At 33.9% G+C, this 26,610-nt stretch overlaps 2 protein-coding genes across 2 annotated transcripts; one reads left to right on the top strand and one right to left on the bottom strand.

The window, feature by feature from the left end:
• Positions 1 to 4,993: 4,993 nt before the first annotated feature.
• LOC128991747 (hexamerin-like) lies at positions 4,994 to 9,869 on the bottom strand. The gene is made up of 5 exons (XM_054414915.1): positions 9,784 to 9,869; positions 8,721 to 8,848; positions 6,853 to 7,797; positions 5,874 to 6,501; positions 4,994 to 5,521 (listed from the first exon to the last, which is right to left on the bottom strand). The coding sequence occupies exons 1-5, from the start codon at positions 9,848 to 9,850 to the stop codon at positions 5,094 to 5,096; spliced, it is 2,196 nt and encodes a 731-aa protein (XP_054270890.1). The 5' UTR covers positions 9,851 to 9,869; the 3' UTR covers positions 4,994 to 5,093.
• Positions 9,870 to 21,066: 11,197 nt separating this feature from the next.
• On the top strand, positions 21,067 to 26,028 carry LOC128992284 (allergen Cr-PI-like). The gene is made up of 5 exons (XM_054415775.1): positions 21,067 to 21,170; positions 22,602 to 22,729; positions 23,219 to 24,163; positions 24,515 to 25,142; positions 25,507 to 26,028. Exons 1-5 carry the CDS (start codon positions 21,104 to 21,106, stop codon positions 25,926 to 25,928), a joined length of 2,190 nt encoding a protein of 729 aa, XP_054271750.1. The 5' UTR covers positions 21,067 to 21,103; the 3' UTR covers positions 25,929 to 26,028.
• Positions 26,029 to 26,610: the final 582 nt, after the last annotated feature.

Raw genomic sequence — 26,610 nt, forward strand, 5'->3', positions numbered from 1 at the left:
TACATTTTATCTGTTGACAAGTAACTGGTTTTGTTGATTAATTGTTTTGTAAATTAATTGATGTTATAAATATAACGTAAAATGGTTAAAAAAAATGGGATGGTGAAAATATTTTTTGTAACTAACAACCAGTTTTAATTTTTTGATATTTTTTATATATATGTAATTTACTTTACAGTTATGAAACTAGTTGAAAATACAAATACTACGTTACTCACATGCTGTTAAACTATGTAAAGAAATATTGTTGTTTAATTTGTTTATCAGTGTCCTTTTCTGTATTGATACTGAAGAAGTATTTTAGAAATCCATCCAAACTCTGGTTATGTTAGTAAATAGCTTAGATCGACAACAATAGAATCTAACTAAGTAAATATCTTAGATTCTTATAATCAAAAATTTACATCGTCGAAGGTTAATATTATCCGGTTGAGAGTTTTACTCAGTTAAACTGAAGTAGAAAACTCTTACCAAGACTCTTAAACTTAATACAAGATTTAAGTGCATCTACTTTTTCTGCACCTCTTTCTAGAAAAGGTTGTAACTTAATTTAAGTGATTTGATATTTTTTCAGCTTTATTTAAACCATAACAATAAGTTTTAAAGCTTGACCACATAACAATTAATAAAGAAAACGCTGTTATATATAATATGTGAAACGATATTAAGTTATACTAGGGGAAACCCGTCGAAATCGACGGTAACTGTCAAGGCTTACGTTAATTCATCCAACTGCGATAAATTGGGTGAAATACACATATTTTGAGCATTTTGCATTGTTTAAAGAGTAATAGGAGTAAAAATAATAATGATAATTGAGTTAGTTGCCAAATTTGGTTGATCATTCAATGAATAAAATATTCCCCATACCGTACGTCATCGCAGTTATTATTACTATGTTATATGGTATCTCTTCCTTTGGAAGAACCTTTAAATAGTATTAAAATCGTATTGATGGACCTTTTGTAGCTAAACACATCCGTGATTTCATCAGTGTAATATGATTTTATTTCAAAAGAAAATATTTTTTGGAAAGACATATTCTAACTTCAAAGGGAGGCATATCCGTTACGGTGTAAGTTTGATTTTTCCTTCGTCACGTCGCGTCAGTTCATATCGTACTTCTGTGCCAATGAATGAACCCTCTAGCATAGTTTTGAGAAATTGATTGTGGGGTTACTATTAACGCTGGAATTCCTTGACATGGGGGATGTCAGTTAGTTGTCTCAGCCTTATCAATTACATAAATTTGTCAAAATAATCTCTCTACGGAATGTTAGGTGTAGTGGAAAACTTGAAGTGAAGTTGGCTTTTATTCTTTAACTGTTAGGGGCCTCAGCATTTATATGGTCTTGGCGGCTTCATTGGAAACAAATAATGCAAATGACATAGCAATGGGACATTTCAAAAAAGCAAAAATACTGTGAATTGACTGTTACGTATATATTGACGTTTACATATTGGTAATCAACGTATCTTATAAAGGATTATGTGATCTAGTTTAAAAGGAATATGACCTTTCTGTCATGACAGTAGCTGCTTAAATCATATTTTCTCTTTGTAGGCCTACCATATTTTACAGCCAAAATGTAGTGTTATTTTCAATAATGTTACCAACCCAGTGCGCCAAAGTCCATAATAGGCCTATAGGCAGGTGCAAATACTTTGTCAAGATGGGTACCAATTTAGGCTAGGTTTCTATGTTTGGATTTTATTAGACACGATAAGAGCAGATATTTCTACATAAATATTTTATATGTGCAGAATGATATGATAAAATGTAGGCAAAAGTGGTGGAAAAGGCAAACACCAACCCGTACAATAGATATAAGATAGTTCAATAAGAAATAATTTAAGAATTGCTGTAATAAAAGGATTTTCCACTGATTTCATAATGGAACGTTATATTGCAAAACATGACATGATAAAGAGGAAAATCAATTTTAAAATCACAAAATAACATTGCAAATACTTATTTGGTACAATTCAGTAGCTCCAAATAAATATGTGTTGTTTGAAAAACAATTTAAAAATGAACAGCTGTATCATTGAAATAGTTATTTGTGCAACTAGTGAGAAAAGTGAGCAATTGACTCACTCGAGAGAAATCCTTACTCACGAGCCGTAGGTGAGTGAGGAATGGTTTCTCGAGTGAGGCAATTGTACTTTGAACTCGAGTTGCACATTATACTTTTCCTACAGTTACCATAAAACAAATAAATTGGTCTTATGTTTCTTCAAACATAATCTATTTTTACACAGAAGTGAACTTTTAATATAACATTTAATGTGAAGTGACAAATACAACAGTACAACAGTTGACCAGCTGATTTACAGCCAGTGCTGCCAACGTACTTCGCGCGCATACGACGTTGCCTGCATGTTACGCGCTCACTATTTCGTGCCTTCACGTTGCAAATCTGGAGTGAGACAAAGTAATTAGAGTGAGACAATGTTAACATTGTCTCACTGATGAGCGAATTGGCCACTTTGCTTTCTCAAATCAGTGAGAGAACATGTACATTGTTAGGTAACTGTAGGAAAAGTATTATTCACATGGCCAAAATTTAAACAACTCTGTGAAGGTATCTTTAAAGGCTTCTGGGGCAGAGCCCTAAGGGATTTTGCTTAGTTTTTCTTTTGATAACTCATCTACAGACCAAGACCTTTCTTTGGACACCTGTACCAAGTTTCTACGCCCAGCCGTTCTCTCAAATTAGTGGGGACAAAGTTTCCAATTAAATATTTAAATTACCCCCATGTTAATCTTATGGGAGAAAATCCAACTTTGATGGCCTGTGGGGCAAAGCCCGAGGATTTTTGTTGCAGGAATAGGTGAAAGGGGGCGTCATCACAAAAAATACTTTATTTTGACACGTCGTTTGTAAAAATCCGTCCATTATTAACGGAGGAGTAAGTGTTTTGTAGAAATCGCCTTCACGTATTATATATAAGGATAGATTTACTTTTTTTATTTATTTATGAATATTTAGCTTAACAAAATTTCTATTTGAAACTGACAGAGGAGGATTTTTTCTTGAAGGAAATTTTAACTAGGCTAGTATAAAGAATCTTTTGTTATTGTAATAATAAATGGTTAATTGTATTTTGGATTATAATGCGTCACAGCATTACTGGTATGAATGCATATCTTAATTATATATGTTTTATAATTGTAAATGTATGTATATTGATTGTTTTATCTAAAAAAAAATAACTATATAAAATTCTAATATCATAAAATAAATTTCACTCAGATGTTTGGTTCAATCATAAAGCTCAGAAATTGTAGAACTCAATTTTACATATTAATTTGCATGCAAGACTGCAATTAGACGAATTCATATTTTAACTATAATTAATCGAGCAAAGATAAAAACTAGTATTCAAAATTTCTCATAGCTTCAATCAAATTAAATTTGGATATTCACTCTTTACTGGTTCCATACAAAAGTTTCTTATTTATAATATAAATCATACAATATATTGGACTCAGTAAACCACTGTTTATTTATTGTCTGATAGGTTCATTTCCATCGACGTTATTATGACCAAGGGGATAATACTTAACAAATTTAACTATTACCATACAGTCAACCTTTTCTGGTAAATGTAAGTTTTTTTATTTGAATTTATATTGCACGTTTCGTTGGTGTTCTCATTTGTAATGTATTTCAATACAGTATTATATCGTTCTAACTTTACTCTACTCTGTATTTAACCTTGTTTTATTTTTACAAGAGATTCTTTTACATTTTGGTCTACTAGATGGACTTTGATCAATAAATTAACAAGTTCAATACATTTACATGTTTTGAGAAATCGGTTAAGGGGGATTGCATATTAAGACAAATTACGATCTCTTTTGATCATTTCTATATACAAATAGCCAGATTGAAAATTAATGGATTTTATAGACACAAAGAAAATCATTAAAATAACTGGCATTCCAGTTATTTTACACATACCTATTTTGTAGATTTACAAAATAGTGTAGGTATACACTATCTTGGTATATTGTATGTTGTATGTATATGGTATATTGTAATAGTGGTGTGGACTAGATAGGATATTGATGCATTCAATATTGATACATTGTACACTTCCTGATACCACTAATGTACATATTTGTCTCCTTGAGTATTATTGAGTAGTGTCTATCGATAAAATGTTCACGGTGGATTTTCATAAAAAAAAACAGATTTTTACCTAAATCATTACGAGTATGTCTGCACTCTCTAGCATATTTTAATATCATTCCTATCGATATATAGTTGTTTTTAACAATAACTATTTTTCTTGGTTTTCCGGTTCAAAGGTATATTCAATTTGAGTTCAAATTAATTAAAAGTGATTTGTCATTAGAGAAAATATTATAGTTGCATATTTACCTTGTGTTATCAACTTTAAAAATAGTAATGATATCATGTATTTAAAAATAGATTGATCATTAAACACATATCTCAGTTTTTAGAGAAAGCAAAAAATATTTACGTAGTATGTAGGTAGTGAAAAATATGTTTTTCTGGTTTATTATTGTGTCTAGCAACAAGTAATCTCAGGATGTAATTTTGAAAGGTACATACAAATGTAAAAAGAAAGCATTACTGAAACAAAAGCATGAAGGACAAATCCGTATGACAAATAGGAGGTTATGTCTTGTTGTTAACTGTGGTATTTACTGTAAAGATACGACAATTAATTGGCCTATTTTTGCTATGAAATCTAAATCCAAATGTAAGCCCTTGTTCAGGACATTTTCCTGAGAATTTTAAAAAAAACCTTATTAATACTTCTTATTTTTTGTCGATATAAATTTATGTAAGTACAAATACATTGAAGCTAGTTCTGTCGGTATATCGATAGTCAAAGGTGCTATCAACCAAATTGAAGTTACTAAATTATTATTACCGAAGTCATGATAATGGCTAACACAAAATTGAATTTAAAATCATTAATTCGTTCTGTAAAGTGGCAAGTAAAGAATACAATATCTGTATGAAATGGGAAATTTATTTTCTTCCACACTTATTAGATTATGTATGATACAATTTTTTTCATGATTACACAATGTAGATGATACTGTTCAGTGTTCAGTTCTGGTTGTTGTTGTTGTTGTTGTTGTTGTTGTTCTTGTTGTAGACGGTGACAGTCTGGAAGAAGACGTTCTTGGCCTGCTGGAAGGTGTTGGCCTGGACTTGACGGTCGAAGGGGAAGCCCTGAGGACGGTTGTCGTTGTTCTGGTTCTGGTTGTTGTCCTGGTTGTTCTGGTTGTTGTTGTTGTTGTTGGGCTGGTACTGGTTGACAGCGACCACGAACACGTACTGCTGGCCGTTCTGGGAGCCCTTGGGCAGGATCAGGTTCTGAGGCAGAGTATATTGCTGCTGCTGCTGTTGAGTCTGGTTGTAGTTCAGGTTACCTTGCTGAGCCTGGTTGAAGATGGCACGAGTGTTGGGCTGCTGCTGGACGAACCTGGTGGACTGCTGGGAGTTGCGCTGGATCTGGTTCTGGCCGTTCTGGACTGTTGTGACAAACGACAAAATGTTAGACATATGCACATCCAATAATAACATAGTATCTAGCGCATAAGAGTTTATTACGTTTTGTAATCTAGAGCAGATAGTATATTAAAATGAGAGAAGATCCACTTCAAGGACCATAATAACTAATATAGAAAATGTTAAAAGTTTCAGCATAGTAATTCAATAAAATGCATATTTTCAATTTTTATTTAATTTTATAATTAAAATCTAAAACTGACTTTGTACTATTATTTTCCTTAAAATTTAGGTGAAAGCACATCTTTATCACTTTTTTTATTAAATGTGTGTTATGAAACAAAATAGAGGCCAACAATATTTATGAATACTTACGCTTGGTGACGAAACGGTCAATCTCGACAAAGTTCTGCCTAGCCTGCTCCAGAGTGTACTGGTTGCCTTGGGCGTCGTACTGGGGTCCGATGAAGACTCGCACGATGGCGTCGGCTTCCTGCTGGCTGTTGACCTGGATCTGGTAGTTGAAGGGCTTGTTGTTGAGCTGCTGTTGCTGGGCCTTGTACTGGTAGTTCTCGGCCTGCTCTCCCTGCTGGTAGTTGATGGCGTTGTAAAGGTCCACCTCGTTGTTGTCGAAGTAAGTGACCAGCTTGTCAACGTTCACAGACTGAACTTGAACACCGTCAAAGTTGACCTGCTCCTTGTTGTAGGGCTTCAGTTGGTTCTTGAAGTTCTGGAAGTAGTTGACGACGCGGGCGATGACCTGGTAGAAGACGGGGTCCCTCAGGGCAGCGGAGTTGGTCTCGATAGCTCCGGGGGCGGCCTGGTACTGGTTGTTGGGGTCGACGATGCTGCCAACCACCTTCCTGAAGACATCGAAGTAACCGTAGAAGCCGTTGTTGGCAGCGTAGTACTGGTTGTTGACAGAGTTCTCGTTGGCTTGCACAATGTTACCCAGAACAGCGACTCCGTTCTCGGCGTTCAGAGCTTGCTTGGTTCCCTGGTCCTGTCAAGAAATAAATGGTTGTTGAATTGATTCGAAGAGAATTATTTTTTATTACTACAGTGTGTCCAAGATATGAAAGCAATAATATTAATAATTAACAAATAACAAAACCTTTAAAAAAATATAAATTGTGTATAAATTAATTAAAAGTGGCATGAGGTATCTGTACAATCAATTCTTATTGTATTCAACATTACAAGCTACTAATTAAGCCAAGAAGCTACTAAATATCTTTAAGTCCTTTTCATTACAAACATTAACTCATAATTATAATTTTAACATAATGCAGCTTTACTTGGGTTATTATTAATGAATTATTAATTAACTATAAATAATAATACTATTACTTACGTTCTTGACCTGCTGGCTGTCAACAGCGTCGGCAATGCGCCTGTCAATGTTCTGCAGTTGTTGCAGGTAGTTGTTGTTGGCGTTGTTGATGTTGACGTTGTTGGGACGGGCGGGCACGGCCTGACCGTTGTGGTACTGCAGCTGGGGGTTGTAGCCGGGCTGAACGTTCTGGTTGAACTGGAAGGGCTGCACGTTGGGCAAGTTGTTGGCGTACCTCTCAAGGTTGTAACGAGCCAGAACCTGTTGCAGGTAGTAGAAGAAGTTCTCGCCTTGGTTGGCGTTCTGGTTCTTCTGGTTGTACTTCTGCTGGTTGAACCAGGTGGGGTTGAAGATCTGCTGGTTGGCGAACTGCTGGTTCAGGTTGATGTCCTCGCTGAAGTAGGCGACGCGAGCCTCCTGGTTCTGCTGCTGCTGGTTCTGGTACTGGTTAGCCAGGTTCTCGTTGTCGTAGTTCTGGTTGTTCTGGTACTGGTTGTTGAACAGCTGCTGGTACTGGTTCTGGTTACCCTGCTGCTGCTGTTGTTGCTGTTGTTGATGCTGTTGTTGCTTCTGCTGTTGGTTCTGGACGTAGTTGTTGGTGTTGTTGGACTGGAAGACGGCTTGCTTCTGGCCTTGCTGCTTGTTGTTCTGGGCCTGCTGGATGGCCTGAGCGTTGACGTACAGGTTGGGGTAGACCTCGGACTGGGGAGGCAGGACGACGCCCTGGGTGTCTTGACGCTTGACGATGGCGACGCTCAGAGCGTAGACGAACTGTCCCTCGTTGACGCGGTCACGGGCCCAGCAAGCGGCCTGGTAGAAGGTGTCAAAGTCCTTGGCGAAGTAGAACACGTCGAACAGCTGGATGGCCTGTTGGAGCTGGTTGGGGTTGTTGTAGTTGAACACTTGTCCACGGGGCAACAGACCCTGCTGGTATGCGTTCTGGAACTGCTTTACGGCGTTGGCGTTCTGGAAAACGAATTATGACATTAAATCAGCGACCAAGTAGTACAATATAGTATATTTGGTTATTTAAAAACACTTCATATTATATTATTACAACAATATCTCGTACATAGTTTATAGTCTATTTGTAATATGGCAAATTATTAACACTGAACTTGAAAGTACTTTGACTGACAAACAGAAACACCTTAAGTATGAAGTTTATTCAAATTGTGCATTTTAATCGTGTGAAATAATGGATATTATCTTTGACTATTAATAATGATATTCTATATCATTTTCAGATGTGGTATGGTTCTACTTATTTAAACTATTTAGGTTTTATAATAAATTTAAATTTTGTTTCGCCTTTCGTCTATCTTTAATATATATTACTAGTGCAGCTGTTGATCGGATTCGAGCAATTGCAAAGTATTACAGGTGTTATTTCAAAACGAATAACAGTCATAATTATTCCCGATGACTTAAGAGAGTAAACTCAAAGATAATGTATTCAATCACTCCATTCCAGTTATCGAAACAGAAAACGAACGCTCTTGTGCGTATCATGTGTTTACTAAGAAGAGCTGTAATTAATACAAATTATTCGACTGTTTAAGTAAACAAAATCATTTTTTCATAAGAAATACATTGGGATTTTGATGGCCTGTGGAGCAAAGCCCGATGGCTTTTATTACAGGAATTGGTGAAAGAGGGTTTCAACACAACAAATACTTAATTTTGACACATCGTTTGTAAAAATCCGTCCATTATTAACGGAGGAGTATTGTTTCGTAGAAATCGCCTTTACGTATTATATATAAGGATTGGCAAAATATTGTTTGCCAAAATAATTAAAAATACCAAATACAAATTGGCATTTATTTCATCTGTATGCTTTAAAAATGTACAGTTGTTAAGTTACATGTATTTTATATGTTACTCACGTTGAAGTTCTGGTTGTTGAAGTTGAAGTTGTTGCCGATCTGCTGCTGGTCCTGGTTGTAGTTGGGCTGTTGTACATTCACGAACAACTTCAGCAGGTTCTGCTGCTTCTCGTTGAAGCTTTGGTTGCCTGAAAAGGTGTTTATTGTTTATTAAGTTTGAGTACAGTATCAGAATACAGAAATACATACCTACCTGTAGCCAATGTAAAATTACTTCAAACATTTTATAATATAACTTTTCCAAATATATTAATTTTTGACAGATAACCAAAGTAAAACAAACCCCGATTCTGTAATACTGTGGTTAGTTAAATCGGTAAGATTAAAATAAAGGTTACTTTTTTATTTCTCGCATGATAATAAAATTCAATAATGTCTAATTAGAACGATTGTTTAAAAATATGTTTAGGTACTCTACTTTATTGTAATAGTTTAGTAATAGTAATAGTAGAAATCATAATAAACATATTAGTTTTTAAACTTTATAAAACATGTTTATAGCTTGTCCTAATAATAAAGTAGAAAAATATTTTGTAATAAAACCTCTGGGTCTCTATATAGCTTTTATCTATTTACTAATTAAAGCTTTAATCTGTTCAATTACTCTATATAACTCTAGTAATTACAAAAGCAAGCATATTTATTATTTATCAGTTAATAAAAGAATAAAAATCATAATTCAGTTTGTAGTTTCAAACTGAACGAAAAAAATAGGCTTCATAGAAAGCAAACTGTTATTATAAGAACGTATTCGTTTAGTTTTGGGATGTTTTTGAAAAACGTTCCATTTCGTACTAACCTAATACACTAAAGTTAAAGTTTATTTCTAAATAAACATGGTGCAAGTTAAAAGAGAGTGATGTAGACTATTTACAAAAATTCTCAGGTTAAGAACACTAATTTATTTAATATAAATCAATATTCTAAAATGAAAATAGTTTTAACAAGTTGACTGACCATGCAAAAACTATCAAGCTTTTAATTTCTTGGTACTGTTAGCAATTTGAATAATCACAACAATGTTTAGTTTATAAGCTATAGTATGTTATGGTATTTAGGTTACCTTGCTGGCCTTGAGGGCCGGCCGCGGCGAGTGCCAATCCACACAGAAGCAGGGCTGTAAACTTCATGGTGAACAGTGACTCTGTAGACGACCGCTGGGGTATATATTGGCGCTGCTATCGCACTATCTGCCGACCCCGAGACTCTAATGGCACAAAAACTCGGCTGGGGACTTGTTATTCGTTCTATACCTTGCTACTGATGCAACTGATTGAAATATTATTGTACGAAGTATTCTTGTTGTATTATTGTTATGTTGAATTGTCATTAAAGGTACCATTAAAGGTCATTAAAGGTTTTGATTAAATACATATGTTAATATCCCGCCACAGGAAACCTGCAGACTACGTGAACTTCCACTTGGCTTATTATATTTTCATCGACATATTTCCTTTAAAATAGCAAATGTATTCCCTATTAATAGCTTTAGGATTAATGAGTATCAATTCAAAAATATATCGTGGGGCAGATTTTAGAACCGGAGTGTTTTTTACGACGTCTCTGCTTTGATGTGTATGGCTTTGAGTCACAGTTAAAAGAAAACTTGTATAATAAAAACAATCCAAACACAATGAGCCGTATTAATAAAGAAGAGGTAAACCTTTTACTTGCGAAAATTCAAGGAAATCCTTCTATCTGTATTAATAAAAACTCAAGCAAAACCTTTTACTTTACAAGGAAAAGGTAATCTATAGAAAGTTGAGGTTTTGCTCATGACTTAAGTAAATGGTTATTAATAAAACTGACCATTTACTTTTTCTTTGAAGTAAATCCTTCAAAAATGATGCATCTGATCAGTAGCAGATTATACGTTTAAGTAAAAGGTGTGTGGTGGTTTTACAGTGTGGTGCTAAATTTTAGTGAATTTCCTAAATAGGGAAAAAGCTATTCTGTATGTCTCATGGTAAGACCTAGACCCATGACCCATTTACTTTTCCGTTTTCAGGTCCCCAGAGGCCAAAAACCTCCTCCGTTCAAATTCATATATATGTTTAGCACGATAACTCGAGCAAAGGTGATCCGATTTTGATTCTTGTTGCAAACGTGTAAACCTACGTTTATTCTAAGGGATTCGCGAATCAGCATAATAGTATATGGAAACGGGGGTTTATGAGCGGTTTTATGGGGTAATTGGATTTTCACATTTTTTACCCTAAAAACATAGAATTTAGCAACTTCTTTCAAAGCCATTTTGTAGAGTTTAAAAAAACTATTAATTTAGTATATCGAAGCGATATTATGCGCCTAATGGCTACGGAGAAAATTAAAAAAAAAACTGTAGATTAAAAATTTCCATGTTATTTTTATGGAGAAATGTTTAAACTGTTGTAGTTTTCTTGTTTATGAGCCTTTTTTGATTAAATTTCCATTCATTTCATACTAAACTATTACATTTTACAAAAAAACACCTTTTTACCCTCCCTGTAGCAGTAAACCTAAGTACTCAGTTAAACTAAAGCTATATAAATAGGGAATGAATGTGATATTGGAGACATTTTAGTGTAAATCCAATCACGCAAATGGAAATTTACTTAGTCTGCAGTTTTGCTGTGGCGGGATCATTTTGTTTACATCCTACTAAGCTATCAAAATTTCAATAAAAACACACCTCAACACCTTCCTTGAATCATCAAACTTAGGTACTCATTAAAATTAATATTATTTAAATAGGAAATAAATCTGACAATTTTCAGGGAATATTTTAGAAGAAATCCAGGCAGGAAAGGAAATTTATTTAGTCTGCAGCTGCGGCGAGGGTACCTGTGGTTATACAGTACTGCATGCTATCTACAAAGCATATAATATGATGATTTCTATAAACAAATTCAACCCGACTGACCATTATCATCAACCAAATTCTATGTCTAGAAAGGGGTTAAGATTCTGGGGGTAAAATTCCGGCCCACACACTCTAGATTTTATAATTTGGTTTCTATGATTCAATTCAAAGCCGGATGCAAAACCATTACACGGAGTTGGCACAGCCTTCGAGGGATATCAGTAGACAAAAGTAGACAGGATCAGACGTGTAACATGTGATTTTCCTAAAGAACCATTTACTTCCGAGCAGAAGGATTTGCTCCGAAGTAAAAGGTAATCATTATTAATACGGTTTGAAGGATATGCTTTTACTTTTACCTTTTACTAGAAGCAAATGCTTTTGCTTCATACCTTTTCCTTTTGAGCATATCCTTCTTTTTATTAATACGGCTCAATATAATTGTCGTCAAAGGAATGCAATGTTAAGAAAGTAGTTTGGGGGCAGATAAAGCAGATAAAGCATATACGGCCAACCAGATGTTACTTCCCACACAAATCGTTATTTTAGATTCGAGAACTGGTGTTAACCGATCCCGGGACTCATAGATTGATATTACAATTTAGGTAATTATAATTACTGTTTATATAATGTTTCATTATAAATGTACGTGTAAAGTGTTAATTTATGGTTGAATGAATGGTAAACCAAAAGGTGGTTATGTAAGAATGCTATCATACAACGAAACTCATCTATTTTGAAATACGCCGGATAAGAAACTACTTCAACAACTGTAATATTTTTACTTTATCCCCCTATAAATAGTGTATGGAGAAAGTATAGTTTTTGTCACAATTTTCGAACTTGACTTTTGAGTGAATATATCCGTTTTAGGAACCCAAAAAAGTGATTTTCGAAGTGATGTCTGTGTGTGTGGATGTGTACAGAGCTACATACCACACCTGAGATCCGATTTTGATTATTTTTTTTGTGTAGGTTCTAATCCATGGTATATCCAGGCGTTCATTTTCACTTTTTTTAAATTGTGATTTTTAATGGGGATTTTCTCATGAAAACCCATAAAATAACGGAAAAATCAGATTTTCAAAAAAACTGCCCGAACAATTTTTGATAAAACTTTAGATTCTGAAGAAAATGGTATTAACTCCTATTGCTGTAAAAACTATGGTTCAAAAGTTATCGTAGCTTATGTTATTTTTCTATTAAAACCCCATAAAATAGCGGAAAATCAAATTTTTGAAAAAAACGCTGGTTTTGATTAAATTTAGTATGTTATGGTCATTATAGTTCTTAACAGTATAGTGCTACTCACTATTGCTGTAAAATTTACTGTTTAAAAGTTATTGCAGCTTTTGTGATTGTTCCTATGAAATATCATAGGTAACGCCTACCCATGATAAAGGTTGTTGACAAGCTAATGGGAGAAAGTATGTGTCAGATTGCTGATACCATTTATTTCCCTTATATAAAAAGTCATCTATAACATTTTACAAATATGTCTCTCTCTGCTTCAAAGGCAAGAGTAAATCAAAAAATTTGATACCACAAGATTTCCTTTGTTTTATTTTTGCATGATAATCTTCAAATATTTTCTCCTAATGTTTTAATAAATGATGGTGTACTTAAAATAAAAGTGTTATCTATTAAGATCCAAACCGATATTATAAATCAGAACACACATCAAATTGTGTTTGTACTTATATTTGCAAAATAAATAGTATTTCAACGGGTTTCATTATTCTTTTCACACCATATTAGGAAATAATTAACAATAATATATATAAGTATAACTGGGCTAGTTTAAAATTCTTGGGAAAAATGCATATTCATCATTTACCAGGTTTCGGTAAAGAAGTGAAGTGTTTGCAGCAAGTTTTTGACATAACTCAAATTGTATTACGTATAATCATAGACTAAGGAAACAAAAGTGTTCATACGATCAATATAAACATGTGTTTTACACAAACTAAAGTAAATTCAACCCACATTTCAAGGCTGGGCTTTATAAACGGACACTTTTAACTATCTTAATAGTATATTGCGTACCTAGGGCCGAAAATTAGATTTTGCCGGCTCGAGATATTTTTGAGCTGCAAAACCATTCCGGTTAGTGGTACGAACACTATTTTTCACCTCACTAAACCCTATTACCACTATTCACCACAATAATAATGAACACTGATAGTCTACACAACTACAACTTTAAGGATACCTATGAAGAACATATGAAGGATACATATGAAGAAATAATTTGAGGAATCAGCAAAAATAATAATAGATAGTTGCTAGGCAGCGGTAACAATAAAATAATGATAGTGCTATGGATACGGATTGTGTATTTAATATGCATTCATGTGTTAAAAAAGTAAGTTTGCAGCTGATTTTGCGGCCCTATGGATGTAAAAACCTGCTCAGTCCCCAAATGAGCTGGCATGGCCGTAACTTTTAGCCACCAATTAACTTACTAAAAATGTCATAGTGTGTTAAAAAATATTTTTTCTCTGATCGCATAACTCAGATTGTTCTAGTAGTCTAAGCACTTTGAGTTGTGAAAGATATTTCAAAGGTTGCATCTTAAATCCATTTTGCAAGTCAGTGTTTGTTATAAATTATTTGATATTCTGTGAAATATAATGAAAAATGTCTATTATAATTCCACTTGTATCAGTTTTATATGTTGTAACTGAAATTCCGATTTACTTTAGCAGCTTTTAAGTATTTGACCACATTTATGCCTTACACCTTTAAACCATTGAACATTCTAATTATACAGGCTCCACAATTTTATCTACTTAAAATGTTAACTTTTGGAAAAAGGTCTGCATATTCTATTGATTGAAAAGGTCAAAACTGAAATATATACTTCTGCAAAAAGTAAAAAGAAAACTTCACTGTTAATTTAGTCCCAGATTCACTAGCCAATGTGAACCATAAAATAAATTATTGAATCTTACAAGCATATTATCCCTATAAACAATACAAAATGTTAAAGTAATAGTATAAACATTCTTCATAAAATTTATACATGACAACTCAACAAAATGTCATCAGGGTTTATAAACACTGTAAGACTTTAGCGGAAATTAATTTGCCTTTTAATTCATAGTTAGACATTATGTGAGCTTAATTTTGTATTTATAAGTCCTTATACGCGTGTTTTACGAATATTCCCTTTGATAATGTTGTAATGTATTTGCATCCAGATAAACATGATCTGCATGTGCGTATTTAACCCTCTCTCTCTCTCTATTCAGTTTTGCCAACTTAAACGTTAGCGCTAACTCGGCAAATGTCAATAATGTTAAAAAGCTTACTACCATGATTACCTCATAATATACAGCCAACTTTTATAGATCTTCACGTTTTTAGCTTGTGGAACACAAATAGAACCTAAACACAAAGGATAAGACTTATATTGGTAAAATGGCAGCCGTGTAAAATTTTCTTTCTTGAATGTCTTAAAAACAAATATTTTGACGAACACACGTTATGCCATAGTAAAAAAAGAATTGGGTGATACCAGAATATCAATAATAAAACAGTACAATGATCAAGGTAATTATTTAAATTATTAACATAAGCTATGTGATAAAAAAAAACTACAATAAAATAATTTGCAAATTTATAAAACGTTGGGCGTTTTAAGGTATACAAAATGAAACAACAAAGAGAATGTTGACAACAAGAAGGAAGCAATGCAAGATCGATGTACTGTACGCCCAGGTAAGGTCAGCTGAAGGTATTTTTTTTTTTTATATCTTATTAAGGTTGGCAATTCATGACGGATTAAAATGTATATTCAAGGTTACGGAAAAATACTCAACATAGATAATTCGAGAACAATTCTGTTTGTAAAAATGATATTAATTGACCAGACTGGCCTCAGATAAACCTCCGCAGATATTGTCGACCCTTGCAGCTAAGATAGCTTACGACCTGCTATTAATATAGTATACTCTTACCCGGATTTCTTAAAAATTGCATGTTTAAGCTTATTTTGTTATATTTGCATTGAAAATAGAATAATAAAGATAATGATTTGTACAACGTAAGTGCTATCGTATATAAATACAAATTACAGTATGGGAGTCTATTTGGAGAGATGATTCTTCCAAATAATTGGTGTATTTAAAGGTATTTTTTAAGATAGGCTGAATTCAAATTTGTGACTTGTGTCTATTGCATACAATCTAGTATTAAAAAAATGTTATGTTGTTTCCAATTCAATGTATTGATAGACAAAAACAGCCGCAAAATATTGTGCAGTTCCGGATTCCTCATTAGATAGTGTGTAGGTATAAATATAAATAAAGGTATTGATTCTACAGTAAAATGCGATTTTAGTGTACAGGTTTTTTTCAAACTCAATTATATATATATATATGTATGTCTTTATATTTTTGCTCATAAAACATAAGTACTCGCCGTTTCATTTAGAAAAGGAGAAATCCAAAGACAATCCAGTATCTTTATTACAATTCCCAACTGTCCCATCCGTCCTCAATTATTAGACTTTCAGGCTAATAAAGTCTCGCGCCTGATAAAAGAGCTGCTCTTAGTAACCAAAAAAGCTACACAGATCATCTCATGCTATTCGACAAATAGGTAATTGATAATGACAGTTTTAATCGCTTTGGTACTTTTAAATCGTTTTTTTTTTTCAGTTTGCCCTGTAAACCGAAAAGCTGTATTTATATTCTATCTTTATTGGTTAAACTATAAATTTATTCGGTTACAAATATATGGCTACAAGATGGTTGTGTACAAGTTATATTGTTTAAATACAGGGTGACAAAAAGTCTGGAAACGGTTTAATATCTTTTTAACTAAATCCGTTAGAAAATTCAAACCTTTCACATCAACTTACGTGTATGAAAACTACTTTTTCCAAGCATTGTAATTTTTTTACCTCTACCAGGGGACGACCCATGAGGAGTAGGTACATAATCTTTAATGTAAGCATAGGTTGATATGTACACCATTTTAAAGAGTTAGTCAAGTGGAGTTCATTGCCGGAAACCGCGTCCAAAAAGGTTCATCCGTTACAAAATGGCAGTTGTCCAAAGTTCTTGGGAAATATACCTGTACAGGCCTTAGTATGGGCAAATACTCGTATTAAACATTAGCATGAAAGCTTAAACTGTATTTTAAAGTCAACTAGCTCATAGACTAATAGTATTCAATCATCAAAACAAATTTAACCGGGTTTCAGACTTCCCTGCTAATGTTGACTATGATTATTTACCAATACTAAGGCCTCTGCAGGTATATTCCGCAAGAACTTTGAACTGCCGCCATTTTGTAACGGATGAACCTTTTTTGACGCGGTTTCCGGTAATGAACTCCACTTAACCAGACCTTTAAAATGATGTGCATATCAACCTATGCTTACATTAAAGATTATGTTCCTACTCCTCGTGGGCCGTCCCCTGGTGAAGGTCAAATAATGGCAATGATTGCAAAAAGTAGTTTTCATACATATAAGTTGATGTGAAAGGTTTGAATTTCCTAACAAATTTAGTTAAAAAGATATTAAACCGTTTCCAGACCTTTTTGTCATACCTGTATACAGGCTACACAGTTATATTTTGTGAACACAAAGGTTATGTGCGCGAAACTTTATTTTCAAACCAAAAGCTGTTCTGAAATAAACGTTATTTTGACTAACCAAAGATCAATTTCAGTTGTTACTTTGTTAGCTTTCTTATACTAAATTTAGAAATAACAAATCAGATTACATGAGACACTTTAAAAATAATATGTAAAATTGTATACACTCACAATCAAAATGTGTACAACTCGCCTACATGCATTGTTTTACAAAATATGAATAGTGTTTAATATTAAATGTTTTACATTGTATTATTGTATAGGTTATAGTAATATTTGTTTTACAATTACTATATTTCGAATATTTATCTGGATCTGTATAAAATCTATCTATATATATAATACGCTAAGCCGATTTTTGTAAACAGAACTCCTCCCTCATTTTTGGACCGATTTTGATGATTAAAATGTCAAAAGAATTGCCCTGATCTGTAGTTTTGCAAAGTGTTTTTCATTTTTTGATATCTTTATTAGTTTGGGCAGGATCTTCCATCAAAGTTGGATTTTCTCCCATAAGATTAATATGGGGGAATCTACAAATTTAATTGGAAACTTTGTCTCTACTAATTTGAGAGAACGGCTGGGCGTAGAAACTTGGTAGGGGTGTCAAAAGAAAGGTCTTGGTCTGTAGATGGGTTATCAAAAGAAAAACGAAGTAAATTCCCTTAGGGCTCTGCCCCAGAAGCCTTTAAAGATCCCTCTACAGATTTGTTTACATTTTGGCCATGTGGATAATACTTTTTAATGAAACAGCTGTTAATTTGTAAATTGTATTTTAAACAAGACACGGAAGTTACTAAATTGTCCAAAAGAAGCATTTGCAATGTTATTTTCTGATTTTAAAATTATTTTTTTCTGTATCATGTTATGTTTTGCAATATATACCATGACGAAATCAGTAGAAAATCCTTTTATCACAGTAACTCTTAAAATTATTTCCTATTGACCTTATATCTATTTTACGGGTTAGGGACTGCCCTTTTCACCATTTTTGTCTTTATTTTTATCATATTGTTCTAGACAGATCATCATAGGTTCATGAGATTATTGTCATACACGTTTTCAATAATTGGAAAAATATTAAATTGTGTAATACAATACAAAATAATAGCCTACAAGTGCAGAAGGGCACGGTGCCTGTTTGAGTCGTGTCCATATTTTGTTAAATAGTAGTTTACAGCAACTGGATAAAACATTTTACAATATTTATGTAGAAATATTTGCATGATAAATAAAGTCATTAAGCTGGAAAACTGCAATATACTGCAGACTTTTCAGAGAGGTTACTTCGATGTATTCATTCAGCTTAGTGAAAACATAATATAGATATGTACCTATACAAATAAGAACTTGAATTCTTAGAGAGCCTTTGAATGTTATTAGACTAACGAAAAGGGTTGTGCATGTTTACTAGCGCTACTCTGCAACAAAAACCATTTAATTTATCTCCAAAATATATATTCTTAAAGTGCACTGATCAGCAGCAAAAAAAATCTATGTAACTTACCCATATGTTATTGAAAATAACACAACATTTTGGCTGTAAATATGGCCCAATGAGTAAATAATATTTAAGCAGCTACTGTCATGACAGAAAGGTCATATTCCTTTTAAACTAGATCACATCATCCTTTATAAGATACGTTGATTAACAATGCATGTAATCGTCAATATTTACGTAACAGCAAATTTACAGTATTTTTGCTTTTTGGAAATGTCCCATCGCTATGTCATTTGCATTATTTGTTGTCAATGAAGCCGCATATAAATGAGGAGGCCCCTAACAGTTTAAGAATAAAAGCCAACTTCACTTCAAGTATATTCCACTACACCTCACATTCCGTAGAGAGATTATATTGACAACCTTATGTAATTGATATGGCTGAGACAACTAACTGACATCCCCCATGTCAAGGAATTCCAGCTTTAACAGTAACCCCACAAAAAATTTCTCAAAACTATGATAGAGGGTTATTCATTAGCACAGAAGTACGATATGAACTGACGCGACGTGACGAAGGAAAAATCAAACTTATACTGTAATGGATATCTCCCTTTGAAGTTAGAACGTGTCTTCCCAACAAACAGATATTTTTTTCAAATAGATTAATCTGCATTACACTGATGAAATCACGAAAGTGTTTAACTACAAAAGATCCACCAATACGATTTTAATACTATTTAAAGTTTAATCCAAACGTTTAGATACCAGATAATATACTAATAACTCCGATGACGTACAGTATGGGAGATACTTTATTCATTGAATGATCAACCATATTTGGTAACTATCATTATTGTTTTTACACTTATTAATCTTTAAACAATGCTTAATGCTCAAAATATGTACAATTTCACTCAATTTATCGCAGTTAGATGAATTAGCGTAAGCCTTGAAAATAACCGTCGATTTCGACGGGTTTCACCTAGTATAGAATAATAGCATTGAAATGATCTACAACTCCTTCGTTCTAATATCTTATTCTGAATAGGTAGAAAATGAAATATTTTGATGAAAGCCGGAGATGAGTAACCGAGCCAAGTGGCCATGAAACAAGCGGCTGTATTTTGCATTTATACAAGATCTTTCATTTTTTGTTGGTCCAACAAATGAAATTCATGTGTAACACTCATAATTCTGTGTAATCAATAAATCAGTGAATCAAAATCAATGTTTTAATTTATATGTTACCTTGAATTTTTTTTTTTATGCCAAGTGAAAATATATATGAGAATAAAAAAAAAAAATCTTCTTAGAGAAAAAAATATTCTTTCTAAAAACTAACTTTGCCAATTGACATAAAAACCAATTATTTTGAATCTAGAACAATTTTATTATTTATCTTAACCCTTAAAATATTAAAAATAATACAGTTGTCTTAAGTTTTGGCGCGCCTACTGGAGGATTAACTACAAAGCTTTTTTTTGTTTTTTTTTATTAGCTATAACTTTGGTATAGATATATGTCAATGCCAATTATATTGTTGCAAAATCAATAATTAAATCAACACAAGTATATTTCATACGAGTAAATTTTAGTATGAAGTACATTTTATACTAAGCATTTAAATTTAATTCAATTTCAATTCAATTCATTTATTTCTCGCATTCCAAATTTGTTGTACACTGCAGCGACTTATTTACCTCTCTCTAGCTTCAAACTATTTGAGAGGAAAACTTAATTCCATTACATGAATATAATATCATTTTTAAATACATAATATTAATACATTTTGTTTGTGGTTTTCAAAAATTTAAAATATTCCTTAACAATACTATTTTATCAAACAACTTTTTATAATTTTTATGTTAATCATTACGATATTGATAGTTTAGTTAGTTAATTTCAGTTTAGTATTATTACATTGATGATGTAAGCTCATGAAATAATAGTTAAATAGGCAGGATAAATTTAATTAGACAAATTCAATGTGGTATAGTTTTGTTTTTGTGATGTTTGTTTTTGAATTGTGTTTGTCCCTGTTTTCCCCAAGCTTAGTGCTATTGAGCATTGAGGGAAAGGAGGCATTTTTGCCAGTCAAATCTCTAATTTTATGTTCCTTCAACTTTTAAAAACCCACAAACTTCAATAACTCCATAACATTATAAGGTTAACATAAATAGTATTGGCTTTAGCTGTTCCATGTAGATAGTGTATATAGATATTCCTACGTATCTACTTTCGTATCCAAAATCAACTATACTACTTAACCTGGCCAGCAGGATGGGGACAATTTAACATGTCTCTTTCCATCCTGTATCTATTTGCTCCTTTATCTTGTTATGGTCAAACCAACATTTGCATCAGCCTTTTTGGCAACAGTAAGATTGGACCCGGTTTTTGTGGCGGTTCGAGTCACAGGGTCGGCAGATAGTGCGATAGCAGCGCCAATATATACCCCAGCGGTCGTCTGCAGAGTCACTGTTCACCATGAAGTTTACAGCCCTGCTTCTGTGTGGATTGGCACTCGCCGCGGCCGGCCCTCAAGGCCAGCAAGGTAACCTAAATACCATAACATACTATAGCTTATACTACTTGTGACACGACATAAATGAAACTTATTGCTTTTATAGTTTGAAATGTCTCGAATTCCAAGAAACTGCATTTTTTTTTCAATTTTATCATCGCAAAGAAATTAAAATTTAAAACATTTTTGTTGTTTTTTACACCATCAATAACTTATTCCGACTTAAAGAATGATTTTAACAACGATTTTGCAACATACTATGCTGCAATTTAATATGCACGTAAGCCTGTACTGTAGCATTTAAATAAATAAATGGATATTTTTTTTCGGAGGAAATCTATTTACTTGTATGTAGTTAACTAATAGTAGGTAGATATTGAAAAAAATTATCTTGGTAATATATTGGGTTTTATCCAGTATTTAAATTACATTCATTAAAACACAAGCTTATAATTAACAAGGTAAACATGTTACCATATTTGTTAGCGTTAAGACCAATGTGCTTATGAAACATTGTTTAGTAAATATTCAAATACAGTAATTAACAAAATTGGTCTTATAAAAATACATCACGGAAAAAAATACCTTCTACAATATAACGCGGATTTTTTTTAAATATTTTTATTGATATTTTGGTCGGTAAAACCATTGACTATTGGATACAGAAGATATTAATATTCAAAGGTACAACCCATAGCTTAAATATTGAACCAAAATATTTTCTCAGAAAATAATTATATTTTTTTTTTATAATGAAGAACCAGAATTTTTAATCAACTGTTAAAAAATAAGCAACATAATATTCGCTTAAGATATATGCAGCAGTACACTAACTAGAATCTTCTTAGCAAATCAACTTATTTACGTCCTTAATACAATCTTATAATTGCAACTCTGGTACTAGGTCAACAGATGCTTATAAGGTACAATTAAATTTTAGGTAATTTTTACCAATTGTATATAAGTGCTGTACATTCAGTTAAGTATTATACCGTTAAATAAAATATATTTAATATATCTGACTCAGTTGACTGGGTAGTAACAATTTTACTCCTTCATTTTACAATGAATTCAAACTATTGCAAACAGAATAAGTATAAAGAGTTTTTAAATTTAAAATATTTATTTAATTTAATCAAAGTTGTTTACATTTTAAATAAAACTTTGATATATTTAGGGTTTATAAGACAATCTTAATGTAATATAACGTATGAGCTAAGCCCCACTAAAAATAGGCCTAATACAAACAATACCATTATAAAAACTATTACTTATAAAAACTAATAAAAGTTCCTGTATTTTAATTTTATGTTTATTTTGATCTCTTTGTCATGATTACTAGAGAACACTGTTTCATAAATATATTTTCCATGTAAAAAAACTACAGGTAACATAACAAAGTTATTTAATGACATGAATTTGCTCGGTAATTACATATAATAAAGAAGAACACCTTTTCAGGCAACCAAAGCTTCAACGAGAAGCAGCAGAGCTTGCTGAAGTTGTTCGTGAATGTACAACAGCCCAACTACAACCAGGACCAGCAGCAGATCGGCAACAACTTCAACTTCAACAACCAGAACTTCAACGTGAGTAACATATCAACTACACATAACATTTTAACTAAACATTTTAAAAGCGTAAGATAGTGAAAAAATTTTTTCATTGAAATTTGTATTAAGTAATTTGTTATTATTTTGGCCAACAATATTTTGTCAATAGTATTATGTATTTCAATTTCAAATATTTCAATTTAATATAAAAACTAAATACAGTAGTTCAAATAAATACTATCATACCAACTCTAATATAATGCTATAAAACTTCCATTATTTTGTACGTAAAAATGTTTCTTTTGAATAAGTTTCAGACTTACTAGTGCTACTGTAAGTGAAAATATTTTTAAGTTCAGTATTATACCATAATTTTGCCATATTCCAAATGGCCTTATACCTATGAACGAGATGCTGTTTTAAATAATATAGTTTGCAGTGTTTTTAAATAACCAAATATATTATACTATATTATATCATTTATACTACTTGGCCACCGATTTAATTTCATAATTCCTGTTCCAGAACGCCAACGCCGTAAAGCAGTTCCAGAACGCATACCAGCAGGGTCTGTTGCCCCGTGGACAAGTGTTCAACTACAACAACCCCAACCAGCTCCAACAGGCCATCCAGCTGTTCGACGTGTTCTACTTCGCCAAGGACTTTGACACCTTCTACCAGGCCGCTTGCTGGGCCCGTGACCGCGTCAACGAGGGACAGTTCGTCTACGCTCTGAGCGTCGCCATCGTCAAGCGTCAAGACACCCAGGGCGTCGTCCTGCCTCCCCAGTCCGAGGTCTACCCCAACCTGTACGTCAACGCTCAGGCCATCCAGCAGGCCCAGAACAACAAGCAGCAAGGCCAGAAGCAAGCCGTCTTCCAGTCCAACAACACCAACAACTACGTCCAGAACCAGCAGCAGAAGCAACAACAGCAACAGCAGCAGCAACAACAGCAGCAGCAGGGTAACCAGAACCAGTACCAGCAGCTGTTCAACAACCAGTACCAGAACAACCAGAACTACGACAATGAGAACCAGGCTAACCAGTACCAGAACCAGCAGCAGCAGAACCAGGAGGCTCGCGTCGCCTACTTCAGCGAGGACATCAACCTGAACCAGCAGTTCGCCAACCAGCAGATCTTCAACCCCACCTGGTTCAACCAGCAGAAGTACAACCAGAAGAACCAGAACGCCAACCAAGGCGAGAACTTCTTCTACTACCTGCAACAGGTTCTGGCTCGTTACAACCTGGAGAGGTACGCCAACAACTTGCCCAACGTGCAGCCATTCCAGTTCAACCAGAACGTTCAGCCCGGCTACAACCCCCAGCTGCAGTACCACAACGGCCAGGCCGTGCCCGCCCGTCCCAACAACGTCAACATCAACAACGCCAACAACAACTACCTGCAACAACTGCAGAACATTGACAGGCGCATCGCCGACGCCGTCGACAGCCAGCAGGTCAAGAACGTAAGTAATAGTGGTTTTATTTAAAATTAATCAATAGCTAATAACTTAACTAAGGTTATTCTGCATATTACCCATCCACAGGTTCAATAATAAATTATTTTTAAAACATAATTATTTGTTACTGTACGTAATAAAAAGGACTTAAAGATAACAGGATAATGTTTAAAACAATAAACATTAATTGTACAGATACCTTATGCTCCTTTTATATAATTTATACACAATTTAATTTTTTTTAAGGTTTTGTTATTCATTGATTATTAATCCTTGCTTTCATATCTTGGAGACACTGTAGTAATTTCAAATAAGTTTGCACACACTACGATTCAATGATCAATTATTTCTTGGCAGGACCAGGGAACCAAGCAGTCTCTGAACGCCGAGAACGGAGTCGCTGTTCTGGGTAACATTGTGCAAGCCAACGAGAACTCTGTCAACAACCAGTACTACGCTGCCAACAACGGATTCTACGGTTACTTCGATGTCTTCAGGAAGGTGGTTGGCAGCATCGTCGACCCCAACAACCAGTACCAGGCCGCCCCCGGAGCTATCGAGACCAACTCCGCTGCCCTGAGGGACCCCGTCTTCTACCAGGTCATCGCCCGCGTCGTCAACTACTTCCAGAACTTCAAGAACCAACTGAAGCCCTACAACAAGGAGCAGGTCAACTTTGACGGTGTTCAAGTTCAGTCTGTGAACGTCGACAAGCTGGTCACTTACTTCGACAACAACGAGGTGGACCTTTACAACGCCATCAACTACCAGCAGGGAGAGCAGGCCGAGAACTACCAGTACAAGGCCCAGCAACAGCAGCTCAACAACAAGCCCTTCAACTACCAGATCCAGGTCAACAGCCAGCAGGAAGCCGACGCCATCGTGCGAGTCTTCATCGGACCCCAGTACGACGCCCAAGGCAACCAGTACACTCTGGAGCAGGCCAGGCAGAACTTTGTCGAGATTGACCGTTTCGTCACCAAGCGTAAGTATTTCTGAACATTGTTGGCCTCTATTTTGCTTCATAAAACACATTTAGTAAAAAAGTGATAAAATGTGCTTTCAACTAAAATGTTAAATAAAATATTAGTAGGACTACGCAGTTAAATTTAGGTTTTAAGTAAAAAATAAAATAATAATAGAATATTTGAATTTTTCTTTAATTACTGTGCTGAAACTTGTAACATTTTCTATATTATTGTAGTTATTATGGTCCTTGAAGCGGATTTTCTTCTATTTTAATATGATATCTGTTATAAATTACAAAACGTAATAAAACTCGTATACGTTAGATGCTATGTTATGATTGGATGTGCATATGTCTAACATTTTGTCGTTTGTCACAACAGTCCAGAACGGCCAGAACCAGATCCAGCGCAACTCCCAGCAGTCCACCAGGTTCGTCCAGCAGCAGCCCAACACTCGCGCCATCTTCAACCAGGCTCAGCAAGGTAACCTGTACTACAACCAGACTCAACAGCAGCAGCAGCAGTACACTCTGCCTCAGAACCTGATCCTGCCCAAGGGATCTCAGAACGGCCAGCAGTACGTGTTCGTGGTCGCTGTCAACCAGTACCAGCCCAACAACAACAACAACCAGAACAACCAGGACAACAACCAGAACCAGAACAACGACAACCGTCCTCAGGGCTTCCCCTTCGACCGTCAAGTCCAGGCCAACACCTTCCAGCAGGCCAAGAACGTCTTCTTCCAGACTGTCACCGTCTACAACAAGAACAACAACAACAACAACAAAAACAACCAGAACTGAACACTGAACAGTATCATCTACATTGAGTAATCATGAAAAAATTGTATCATACATCATCTAATAAGTGTGGAAGAAAATAAATTTCCCATTTCATACAATCTATTTGCTGTATTATTTACTTTTCTTTTAAATAACCCGTTATAGAAATATGATATTTTTTTAAATATATGTAGACTTGTCATGACATCGTACTAATTGACGAACTACATTTGTGCATATAAATTAACTGATTTTTACTATCGATTTGTACTTATATATTTTATGGACTAAAAATTTAAATGTGAAACACATTATTAATACGCACAAAATAGCGCATTAAAGCACGTAAATTTTTTCTTTGATCCTTGTACACTATTACAGTAAAGATTACATCCAACAATAAGAAAGAAAGAGGTAGTATATTTCTAAATTTTTTAAAAAGAGAAAAAACTACCGGTAAAATATGTTTGCAAACTACAAGGAAATTGTATTTACTACAAACTGATTGGGAATAATTAAATGGAAGTAAAATCTGAAGAATATACTGTTTTACCGTTAAAATATAGTTCAAAATTCTCAAAAATATTTAAAATGGCGTTCTTAACTGACGATAATAATACAACTTAATATATTTGCATTTGAGTTTATATAAATGATTTACTTACCAAGCGGTTTTAATCCAAGGAGTAAAATCATTTTAAAC

This window comes from Macrosteles quadrilineatus, unplaced genomic scaffold (assembly GCF_028750875.1).
Source record: "Macrosteles quadrilineatus isolate MER2022 unplaced genomic scaffold, UCM_ALF_1.0 Scaffold_4__1_contigs__length_99947679, whole genome shotgun sequence".
Lineage (NCBI taxonomy): Eukaryota > Metazoa > Arthropoda > Insecta > Hemiptera > Cicadellidae > Macrosteles > Macrosteles quadrilineatus.